Source organism: Acanthochromis polyacanthus, chromosome 9 (assembly GCF_021347895.1).
Source record: "Acanthochromis polyacanthus isolate Apoly-LR-REF ecotype Palm Island chromosome 9, KAUST_Apoly_ChrSc, whole genome shotgun sequence".
NCBI classification, from domain to species: domain Eukaryota; kingdom Metazoa; phylum Chordata; class Actinopteri; family Pomacentridae; genus Acanthochromis; species Acanthochromis polyacanthus.
This window is the reverse complement of record NC_067121.1, coordinates 7,145,283-7,157,457: the sequence shown is the minus strand read 5'-3', so window position 1 is coordinate 7,157,457 and position 12,175 is coordinate 7,145,283. Positions and strand designations below refer to the sequence as shown.

The following is a 12,175-nucleotide window of genomic DNA, read 5'->3' as shown; positions in this document are numbered from 1 at the left end:
AAGAGGCCCCTTCAGTTCTTCCTGCTGGATGAGAGGCGAAATGCCCCAAACCGGGTCAACTCGCCCACGTCCATAAATTAATTTTAATTTAATCAGTGTTGGGCAAGCTACTTGGAAACTGTAATGAGGTACGCTACCAGCTACTCCGTGTTAAATCAAGCTTTACTACACTGAAGCTAAGACCCACAGAAATGTAGCAAGCTAAGCTACAGCAATATGGCCAAAGTAGCTTAATACATTCAAGTTACTTTTTTTTCTTACCAAAAAATTTCAGGGACTAATGAAGTCAGTCAAACGGAGACAAGAAAATGCTGACTTGTTTATTATTAAACCCTCATTTTTGTTCTCAGTGCTCCAAACTTAGTAAGTTGATACACTGAGGAATATGTGGAGCTATATTTAAAATGAATCAACCTTTTTACATTAGAAATCATTGTTTTGATTTTCTTTTTAGTTTGTATTGCAGACATAATGTATCTGATAATTAAGTTGCAGTAGCTTATATTAACACACCACTTACATTGGAGGGTATAATAGGTTACATTTGATATCATTTCCATATAAAGTAAGCAATATTATAGTAAGACAATATTATACATAATTTGGGTATGTTATGTGGTAAGCATGAAACACAGCTACAGTTACATACAGTGTTATCTGTTCCTGGAGTTATGTTTAGCGCAAAAAAAAAATCATTGTTAGTGACCACATTACTTCAGTTTCCATCGTGATTAATAAAGTATATGTTGATTTGATTCATTCCTCAAAAACAAGCTGTTTAAGAAGCACTTTAAAAAACTTTCATTTAGCCTCTGCATGTGATGAAGTTTAAAATTGAAACTGCTTGTACTACTGGCTTTTGACTTCCAAATGGTCGTATTCATGTGCGTGATTGTGGTCACTTGAGAGTTAAACTGCTTGTACTGCTGGCTTTTGACTTCCAAATGGTCGTATTCATGTGCGTGATTGTGGTCACTTGAGAGTTAAATGGCTTGTACTGCAGGCTTTTGACTTCCAAATGGTCGTATTCATGTGCGTGATTGTGGTCACTTGAGAGTTAAATGGCTTGTACTGCTGGCTTTTGACTTCCAAATGGTGTATTCATGTGCGTGATTATGGTCGTTGTTTTAATGCAGGGGTTTCAAACTCATTTTAGTTCAGGGGCTACATACAGGTCAGTTTGATCTCCAGTGGACAGGACCAGTAAAAGCCCAGCATAATAACCTATAAATAAGTACAACTCCTAATTGTCCCCTTTGTTTTAGTGCAACAAAGTACATTACATGTTCACATTTAATTGTCTTTTTGCCAAGCATTATGAACAATCTGAAATGTCTTTAGAAAAATAATATTATGTCTCATTTTATCATTTACACATTACAACTTACAGATCACTGTTTCTCTGCAAAAGGTGCAAAACATTTAGTCACAGATATCTGGAACTGAACAATCTAATATTTCACTTTATGATCAAAACAACCAGATCTAGAAATTATTTTAAATTTCTATTCATTTACACATCTGTGTAGTATTTCTGGCCTCCTGAACTGACCATACAAACATACCATACAAACTAAAGTAGGAACTGAATAGAAAGAAGGTTCAGTTGTCCCCCTGTGTCCTTTATTAATTGTGATTATTCTTAATGTTTGGAACTGTATTTTGCACTGCACCATAATATCATTATTTATTGATTTGTTTGATTTGATATTGATTTCTTCTTTACATTTGTATAGGATGACACAGTAACTGAGGAGGAGGAAGAAGGCGAAATCCCTGCAGATGAGCAGAGTGATGTCTTTCTTAACATGGAAGAGGGAGAGGGACATGGAAGTGCGCAGTCTTCAACAAAACCAGAAGACATGTTGATGAAAGTTTTTGCCATGATGATTTTGTCATGGCAAATCACCTTCAAGATTTCTGATAATGCCATCACATCACTTCTTTTGTGCATCAGACAGTTCATGTGGATGCTCGGAAATGTTCTTGCCGTTGATTCACTGACTGCCTTTGCAAGCAGCATCCCAAAGACTTTATTCTCCCTGAGGAAATGGACAGGCATCCTTCGTGATGATTTCTTACAATATGTGGTTTGCCCAAGACGTATGACCGTATACGTACCAACTGAAACTTATGAACTAAGATGGGATGGTACAAAGGCATGCAAGCCTTGCAGTTACATACCATTCCATAACCACCCACAGAAGAGATCTGCACTAAGGAAGAAATGTGCTTCTGATCTGTTAAGAAAGTCTAGATCTTCCCTTGGTAAAGAATATGTCTATCCAATACGGTCATACTGTTACAAGAGTGTTGTACAGTCTCTTCAAGCAATTGTAAAAAGACCTGGAAATGAAGCGAAATGTGAAGAATGGCGGAAGCGTAAAATACCTGAGGGTGTGTTAGGAGATGTATTTGATTAGAAAAGTACGGCAGGATTACCAGTATGTGGATGGCAAGCCTTTTTTAGCAGAGCCAAATAATTTGGCCCTTATGTTGAATGTGGACTGGTTCCAACCTTTCAAAAATGCACCTTATTCAGTTGGAGCCATCTACTTGGTTATTTTGAATCTACCTCGTGAGGACCGTTTTAAAGAAGAGAATATGATTCTTGTTGGACTAATACCTGGTCCAAAGGAGCCATCACTAAACATAAATGTTTTCTTAGACCCTTTGGTTGATGAGCTCCAGCAACTTTGGCATGGTGTAATTTTGGAAGACGGCTCTTTGACAGGATATCAAGTTTACAGAGCAGCTCTGCTTTGCCTGTCATCGGATGTCCCTGCAACGCCAAAATGTGGAGGCTTTGTCGGGCATGGGCATACAGAGGTAAATTAAAAATATTCCAACTTATTTTTCAATATGTAATTATTAAACTTTTATTTTGATTGTTGAATCCTTAAAGTCAACATGCAACTGTTTACATTGCTCTTACTGCGATAGGTGGTCTGTTTTATTCAATACTCTAACTTTGTGTGTTTTGCACCTGTAGGATGCCACAAGTGTTTGAAGCCATTCAGCAAGACAAAGTTTGGTGCAAAAATGGATTACTCAGGATTTGAGCGGTCAAAATTTCATTTGGGAAAATTTCAGCACATGTGCTGCTGGGGAGGATTTTTCTGTGTCACTTTTCCAGCCATGTCATATATTTTTGGAAAGGCCATTCCCTGAAGTGTCCAAATAACACACTGTTTTCTTCCTCCTATTTCAGAAATTTTGATGAATATTTAACCACGCCCGACGACGTCGGCGGGGTTATTGCGTTCACTTCGGTAGCTGGCTGGCTGGCTGGCTGGCTGGCTGGCTGGCTGGCTGGCTGGCTGGCTGGCTGGCTGGCTGGCTGGCTGGCTGGCTGGCTGGCTGGCTGGGTAAGTATGTATGTATGTATGTGGCTATGTCCGTCTGTCCATCTTTGTCAAAGTTTATGTAAAGTGTCCCTGGCAGGTTCCAGTGGTCAGGACAAGCATCTGGCATTTAAAGCTGTTACAGTGCTTTTCATACAATGAACAAGTGTAGTTTTATCAGACTAAACTTCTGTCCTCCCATTCTTTCAGAAAATTTCATGAATATTTCATCTTGAATTAAACAATGGGATTTTATACCACTGGAAACAAACAGCAACCTTTCAGGGAGATTTTTTTTTTTTTTTTTTACCACAAGAGCGAGGGTCGTGGACCTGAAGAGGAACACGCTACGATGATTCAGATTTTTTTATTATGATGAGACTGGAGCAACCAAAACTTCAGTGTGTCCGCTGAGCTGGACTCCACTTAAAACTTCAGAGCGGATACATGTAAACCTACTAATAACCTAAGAGTTGAGCATCAGTAGTGAAAAATGAAAGGAGTAAAACTTGAAGACAAATTCCAAAGAGGAACCTGTGAGATGGTGCTGTGTTGAAGGACAAGTAACATACTAGTGCTGAAATTCACCACGGTGAGTGGAGCCTGCCATTGAGAGCTTATAAGATGGTTCTGTGTTGAATATTAATATGAATATTAACCTGAAAAGAACTAACTGTGGTTGTTTTCATTCTCTGTCACAGTGTACTTCCACCACCTCCGTGGCCTACATTCGCTCCAACCACATCATGGGTTGGGGAAGAAGGCCATAGAGATCCGCTCGGTGGCGACCGGCCACCTGGACGGCGTCTTTATGCACAAGAGGGCCCAGAGACTCAAGTTCCTCTGTGAGACAGGTGAAGTTGTACTTCACGAAACCGCGGAGGAGACTTGAAATTCTGAGGCGAGCACTTCAACATCCATCACCCCGGACGTTAGAGACAATGAGCAAGGGCATTATGAGCCTTGGCATTAATCAACTCTATCCCAGTCCGGAGGCTCCAGCCAAGTCTACTTTATGACTGGGCCGAAGCAACCGGCTCAGCTGGTAGAGGTTCACGCCCTGCCCTCTTCCTCCTCCTTCTCCTCATCCTCCATTTACGCACTAGAAGCAACAGTCAAAGTAACACCAACTAAGCAAGATATAAATGCCCTCGTGTGTTTCCGTGTATTTTTTCCAAATTCAATGTACTGTATATAGTTTTTGTTACAGTGCAGTGCTTTCAGATACACTTCCTGTGTTAGACATCCTCCATGTAGGCCAAGAAAAAGTACATTTCACAAAGTGGAAGTGTGCCTTTTACTCTCTGTCTCTCTGACCTGAAGTGGGTGATCTGGAACTACATCCATCGTGTGTTTGGAACGCGCTACGATGATTACGATTTTTTTTTATGATGTTGCTGGAGCGACCAAAACGCCAGTGTGTCCGCTGAGCTGGACTCCACTTAAAATTTCGAGCGGATACATGTAAACCTACTAATCACAGCTCCTAAGAGTTGAGCACCAGGGGTGACAAATGAAAGGAGTAAAAATTGAAGACAAATTCCATTTCCATCCTATTCATTTCCCTCCCATTTCCATGTATTTTTTCCAAATTCAATGTACTGTATATAGTTTTTGTTACAGGGCAGTGCTTTCAGATGCACTTCCTGTGTTTGAGATCCTCAATGCAGGTCAAGAAAAAGTACATTTCATGACATTTGTATTGTGTCATTTTACTGTTGAGTTTGGGAATTATGAGAATGTTCATTTCCATGCTGTATACAGGACTCCTTTGAGGCCCTGTAATTGGAATGAGTACACTTTAAACCTGAAAATCCTTGAAAAATGTATTCACTTTTAAGACTTTGACCAATATGTGCTGCTGATGTGCTGATCAAAACATAATCTGAAGTACTGTATGTTACATTCTGTTACTCAAGTGATCAGTGGTGATGCTAGATGCTAAACAGTAATCAAAACCAGAATCAAAATCAGAATCACAAGTTGGTTTATTAACAGTAAAAATGTACAAGTAATTACAAAAATGTAAAAAAAAGTTATAATCCAAGTATTTACAAAAAATAAACAAATGCAAAAAATGATAATGCAACTATTTACAAAAAATAGAAAAATGTAAAAAAGACAAAATACAAGTATTTACAAAAAAGGGAGAGGGGCAAGAGAAGGGAAGGGAAGAGAGCTTAATCATTCCATTCAAGATCCAGTCCTTCTCCGCAGTAGTTTTTTCTGTTGACGCCATAATTAAAAAGGAGTTCCTCTCCTGCTTTGATGTCCCTTATAGCCATGAAAAGCAGCACGTCCCTTTCTCCACTCTCAAACTTGAGACTGAAGAGACGAGGCCTAATGTTGGGTCTCTTTCTGGAGTGGTTGATGAGTCTGCCGAAGGTCTCTCTGTCCGGGTGGCAGGGGCACTTGTCTAAGTGCGCGTCAATGCAGAATTTCTCACCAGCCCCGTTCTTATAGAAGAACATAAAGTCCGTCTCCTTTAGGCTGGTGGCAGCATGAGTTTGGTCAGAAGTGACCACCTCCCCGTGGTAATCGCATAATACTTCGCCTGCTTTGAAACTGCGGGTGGTCAGTACTGCTCTTCCTTTTCCCTCGATGTGACTGATCACCAGCCCCTTCCACCGCTGGGAGCTTACCAGCTTCCGAATAGCCGCAGAGGTGGGAATGTCCTGGAAGTCACCCGTGGGCTGCCATGCTTCAAGGATCTTTGACGCAGATGGGATGTTCCGCTTCCATCCCTGCTTGCTGATCCATCCGGCCACTCGGCTTTCTGTGGGGAGCCGACGGGGGAATTGCGCTGTGGGGAGAATAGAAACGTCCAAAGTTAGTTCAGGCCATTCAGAAATCTGCAAAGGCTGGGACAGAATACTTCTGTCCAGATTAATATTCAGATTTCTGCAAAGGTTTAGATAATACCGGCAGCATGCTGTATCCGAAGCTTCATCTGTTTTTTCAGCCAGCGCTCATACAGTTTCCTCTGGCTGTCTTGTGACACAGCGGCCCGGTGTACGAGGGAGGGCACCTTCCCATCCACTGTGACTGGATGCTCTCTGCTGAAGTTGTTCCATTCTTTCTCAAAGTCCATCCTTGGGTTCCGGGACTTTGGATGGGCCCGGCTGGATGGACCTTCTTCACTGTCATCATGCCTGCCAAATAAAAAGAAAAATAGGTCAGTGTCCAGACTGATATGCTAAATGAAGTCCACTGTGTGTGCACACTGTTTTTGGAACAAATGATCTGCTTACCTTCTCAACTCGTCGAGGAGCTCAAGGGACCTTATCAGGTAGCCACCTTGTTTCATGTGGTAATGTTTCTCCGCCGTGGCTGTGCTGTGGGTGAGGTAGTCGGCAATCATGGCTTTGTCCACATCAGGCATGCACTTGGCGGCAGTTTCAAAGATCCGTCTCGCCACTTGGCTCGTCACCGGTGTGAGGTTGTATCTAAAATGAGAGTGAAGAGTAAATTGTAAATGACAGCTCTCACCCCTCCTCCTCTTAGGTTATTTAACTTAGATGACACGTAGCAGCTTATCCCATCATAAAGATGTACTTACTTTGTGTGCAGCCTGGCCAAATCATTGGAGCAGTTGTGAATTGGTTTGCCAGATGTCGACAGGAAAAACCGCTCCAGGGGGTCTTCTTCTACGTTCTCAGCCTCTGGGCTCGCCCGGAACCTCTTTGTTGTCTTCAGCTGGTCCCTCACACACTCAAAGTACTTGTCGAACCACTGTGTGGAGAGAAAGGTACAGACGTCAGATTCGATTTCTGGATTTTTACAGAGAGAGTAATCTTGGAAAAAAAAAAAAAAAAATCAACTTACAGCCTCCTCTTCTGCGGAGAGAACAAAGACTGCCACCTGCTGTGTGGCAGTCTTGTGTTCTTTTACAGAGATGGCAACAAAACCCTTATCCAGCTTGCTTCGGTTTTTCCACTCCTCAATCTGCGTAAAACACACACATGCCATGCCATTAATTGATGCTCTCACTGTTGGGTTCACATGAAAAAAATCATAAATAAAAAAATCAAAGGACAACACTCACTGTCATGTGCTCCACCACCCCGGGCTTCTGCAGGTGCTTCAGTACCACAATCGCTTCGAGGTAGTACAATACAATGAGGCACTCGGAGGTCTCCAGCTGGCAGTCATAGGATTGTGTGGTATCGTCGATCTTGCCGAGAATGGCCAAAAAGTCTTTTTTGGCCGCCCTCAGCACCGCTGTGCAGTCATGTGGGGTGGTTGTCATGTCCCCAAGAATGATTCTGTCACTGTGAAAGTACAAAATAAAATTACTCAAACTGCGCAAGCTTTTGCATTTGTGCACGTGTTAAGAAAAGACTTTTCAAAAGACATTGCACGTACCGCTTTGCAACGATTTCCTTGCTGATGCCCTTCGCCAGTTGTTTCTGCAAAGAACCGATGAAGTCCGTGTATTGCTTGGCCTCGTTGTGGAGACCTGCGTCGGTCCTAAACATGTCTGTATTTGTGATCCGGTGGTTCAGGAATCTGCTCAACAAAGTAAAAACACATTGGACATTTGTAAGCAAAATGAAAATACAAGTCAATCAGTTATTACCCACATTTAACAACAACTGGGCAACTGTTTCTGTGAGAGGCCCTGAATTTCAATATATTTGCAAGTCTGTTTTTTTTCCCAGCTAGCTTGTGCAAATCCTTCAGTGTTACACATCAGTGTAAAGCTCAGAGTTTGACCTTTCCAAAGAGCCTAAACTTGTTCATATCAAACACTGTGGCAGGTGACAACAGCTTGTATGTATGACAGCGTGTGCTTAATGATAATAAAAGGATTCTGATTCACATGGAGAAAAATGAATGTTACAAACCTCTTCAAGCTCTTCAAATAGTTGAGCTGGGTTCGATTGCCAAGTTTGGCGTCGGAAAGCTTCCGCAGGTATTCCTGTGTCTTCTCCCGTTCCCGCACAAACATGAGGGAGGGTTCAGCAGGATCCATGAAGAAGAGGAAGCGTGCCACGTTGTCAACCTGAGGAGAAACAAAACGCAAATGTTACACATTTACAGCAAATGCCTTTGCAGTCATGGCTATACTGAAACAAATGTATCATTCAGCATTTGATGGAATTGTTCACCTCCTGCTTGAAATTTTCAATGCTGAGGTCCTTTCGCAGGTGTGTTGCAAATCCTTTTAAAAGAGGATGGTCGAGGGAATGCTTCTGGTAGAGCCCCAGATCAGCCATCCGCGCCCTCTTGTTAATCTTCCACTCCGGGTTGCGATTGCTGCAATTAGAAAAATTCACACTACAGTTAAGATAAAGATCACGCCAATTCTCTCACACATATGCAAAGAAATGTGAACAGCAGAAGTTTGTTGAGGTGAATGAGCTCTTACCACTGAAAAGTCTCCCCACTGCTCTCGCTTGTATCATCACTCGACTCCTCAGGGGAGTCAGGCCGGCCCGTGGCAGTGGAAGGCCCGGCCTGTACATCAGGGAGCTGGGCGGCGGTGGATGGAACTGCGGATGGCACATTGGTGACCACGCTGTTCCTCCTTTGCAGCTCCTCAATCAGCCTTTAAAATTAAAAACAAGAAACAGTTAGCACTGTTCATTCATTGAAAGAAGAAATGATTGATTAAACTAATATTCTAAACTGTATATTCTAAATTTTATTCTATTTCATTCTTTTTTATCCTATTCTTCTGTGAAAACCCTGTCTATTTTTGGAACGTCCTGCTGCTCATATGCACCTTAATTGCCCCTCGGGGATAAATAAAGTTTATCTGAATCTGAATCTGAATCTAATTGTTTTTGCCACATACCTCTTGAGGGGGTCTTTGGCTCCCAAAATGTCCTGGAGGAGCTGGTAGGTATAAACGCGCCCAGACCTCAGCAGCACACTAGCCTCTTCTTTGGCCTTTTCCACAACTTTAGCCCTTTCGTCTTTGCTGGTCTGCTTCATGCAGGTCCGTTCCAGATGCACAGAGAGGCAGTCCTGGCTCTTGTTGCAGACCGGGCACAGGAGGTAGTGGCGGTTGGGAATGGGCTTGGCAACACTGCAATCACAATATTAATATAGGGTTAGGGTTAGCAATATAAGCAAATGGAATATCCACAGCAAATATAGAATAATAATAATGAATAACCCTAACCCTAGGCATTTACTGTGGCTCAACCATGTTGTAACCTTTATACCCAGAAAAAAAAAGAAAGAAGTTTGTTCTTACCATTTTGGAGGTTCTGGTTCACTGTGATCACTTTCTTCAGAAATCCCCTTTAAGGCATCAAGCTGCTCTCTCTCCTGACTGCAGTAGAGTTCCTTTTGTTGCTCTTTAATCTGTGGAAGTTTTGGAATGTCCTGGTCTCGGCTGAGGTAGCGTTTCTCCTGTGCTTCTTTAATCTGTCGAGACTCTAGATCCTTCTGATCCAAGCAGAAGTTCCTCTCTTGGTTACGGAGTAGGTGATCACTGACAACCTCCTGCTCCTCATAAATATGTTGCTGTTGAAGGTCTGGAGGGAAAAACAAACACGAGAGAAAAAAAAATCAGTCACACCTATGTTGAGCATAAACATACAAGTCTGAACTATTGGCAAAGTGTTAAAATGATAAAAATGATCTGCGTGCACCAGAGTCAGAGTGACTTCTGAGTTGATACTGTTCTTCACAAAGCTCACTATACAACCATTCAGACAGCAGCTTCCTAGTTTTAGACCGTGCTGATAATTACACTTGTCAGCTGTGACAGAAAACAGCTGATTGCACTCAACGATAATCATTTCAAAAGGCATAACAACCACTACTCTGTAACACTGCTGTAAAATCAGAGAGGACTGTAGTTCCAACTATTGCAATAGAATAAGATGTCTCCTCTATTCAAAGCATCAGCTGATCACGTCAGTTTAAGCAAAGAGAATCTCAGAGTTAAAAAGATATTCATAAAAAAATGTCAAGACACTTTAAATCTCTGATACTAAATCTAAATATGCTGAAAGCAGCAGAAGTCAGGAAGGGAAGCCAGTTCTGATCAGAGTATGAACAGCTCAGCTATTGGTAACATTACAGGTGCATCTGCTGACAAGCACATTAGGACAGACTTTAAGACAAGTTTGATTTTAAAAGTACTGGAGGATAGATAAATACTATGAATGAAAAAAGCCAACAAGAAAAAAAAGACTCTTCCAAAGTACACCTGTTCCCACATATCAGTGAACCTAAAAGAAACATGACTGCTTTGTAAGAATTCAAGCCGGTTTCCCCTGAGACTATGCACACTGTGGGTTTAATATCACATGTTTAGGAAAGGGATGCACTCATGCCATTTATGACAGTCTTCAAAATAACTGTCATATAAGGCTGATAAGGATCCTACATGAATCACACTAATTAGTTACTTCCATCACAGCAACACAGTTTTACATACCTATTCTGTGTAACTTTATTTGGAGATTCTTGGTGATATTAAATGGTCTGCGGTGACAATCAGTCGCTTCTTCATAAGGGCCAATTGTGTCTTCAGAGATACTGAATTTTCTCTTGCCAATTCTTCACATTTAGACTTGTACTGAACTAGCATAAAGCTATCTGCTTTCTGACTCGTATCTGCTGCTGCCGTCTGTCCAGACTGCTGTCTGTCCAGACTGTTGCAGAGTTCCTCTTGTTCCTCTTTGAGCTGTAGAGGCTCTGGGTTCTCCTGGTCCAGACTGTTGCAGAGTTCCTCATGTTCCTCTTTCATCTGTGGAGGCTCTGGGTTCTCCTGGTCCAGACTGTTGCAGAGTTCCTCTTGTTCCTCTTTCATCTGTGGAGGCTCTGGGTTCTCCTGGTCCAGACTGGTGCAGAGTTCCTCATGTTCCTCTTTCATCTGTGGAGGCTCTGGGTTCTCCTGGTCCACACTGTTGCCGAGTTCCTCTTGTTCCTCTTTGAGCTGTGGAGGCTCTGGGTTCTCCTGGTCCACACTGTTGCCGAGTTCCTCTTGTTCCTCTTTGAGCTGTGGAGGCTCTGGGTTCTCCTGGTCCAGATTGGTGCAGATTTCCATGTGTTCCTCTTTCATCTGTGGAGGCTCTGGATCCTCCTGGTCCACACTGGAGTTCCTCTCCTGGTTACAGACATTCTGCTCAGCAGGAACCTCCTCCTCCTTACAGATCTGTTGCAGCGGGAGTTCTGGATGGACAAAGGGACACAAGAAAAATGTTACTAATGTGATGCTAGTTAAATACGCACTTCCATCTGTTGATGCTCTTCATCTTATCCAGATTCTGTTTTGTGGTAGCAACTCTCTAAGCAGGGCATTCCACACATCCACCCAGAAGTCTGACTTTTACACTGTGATGACGGCATGATTTAGTTAAATCATGAGGGATGAACAATGAACCAATTTTGATAGGAAATTACAAAATGAAAAAATGCACTTAGCAAATCACAAAGGTTACAATTCAGGACATGTGAGGTAAAGTTACTAAATAAGATGGATACGGTTGTTCAGTTTTATTGTGAAGGGGCTGATGTTTTAAGAGGCTGTCTATGCTCACTGATTGCTTTATAATATGTGGTTCAACAGACCAAAGCAGTCTCATCATATTTATTAATTATTTGCAGCACATCTGACCCCAGTTTAGACTTTGAGTTCACAGTTTTACAGATTCATGTGTCCTCTTAGTGTGACAGTCACACATTGGATGGTGGTTTCTGTGGTAATGTTACATTAGATGCTGTAAATCTATTACACAGTGAATAATGAATATTGATTTGAAACTTGACTTTTAAAAACATTATTAGTCAAACCAAAATATTGATCAGAATATTTGCAATTTGATTCACCCTCCAAATTGTTTAGCATTTGTTAGCTCAGATTCTTT

At 41.9% G+C, this 12,175-nt stretch overlaps 1 protein-coding gene across 2 annotated transcripts in view; it reads right to left on the bottom strand.

The window, feature by feature from the left end:
• The window catches only part of LOC127535335 (zinc finger protein 239-like), a 46,967-nt gene that overhangs the window by 33,648 nt on the left and 1,144 nt on the right, over window positions 1-12,175 (bottom strand). The window contains exons 3-4 of one of the 2 annotated variants that reach the window (XM_051953143.1): window positions 10,744-11,480; window positions 9,686-9,832 (exon numbers count right to left, since the gene is read on the bottom strand). In XM_051953143.1, the coding sequence (XP_051809103.1) occupies window positions 10,759-11,480 (722 nt within the window). In that variant the 3' untranslated portion in view covers window positions 9,686-9,832; window positions 10,744-10,758. Of the gene's footprint in view, window positions 1-9,685; window positions 9,833-10,743; window positions 11,481-12,175 lie in introns of those variants that run through there. The other variant, XM_051953144.1, reaches the window with a different exon arrangement.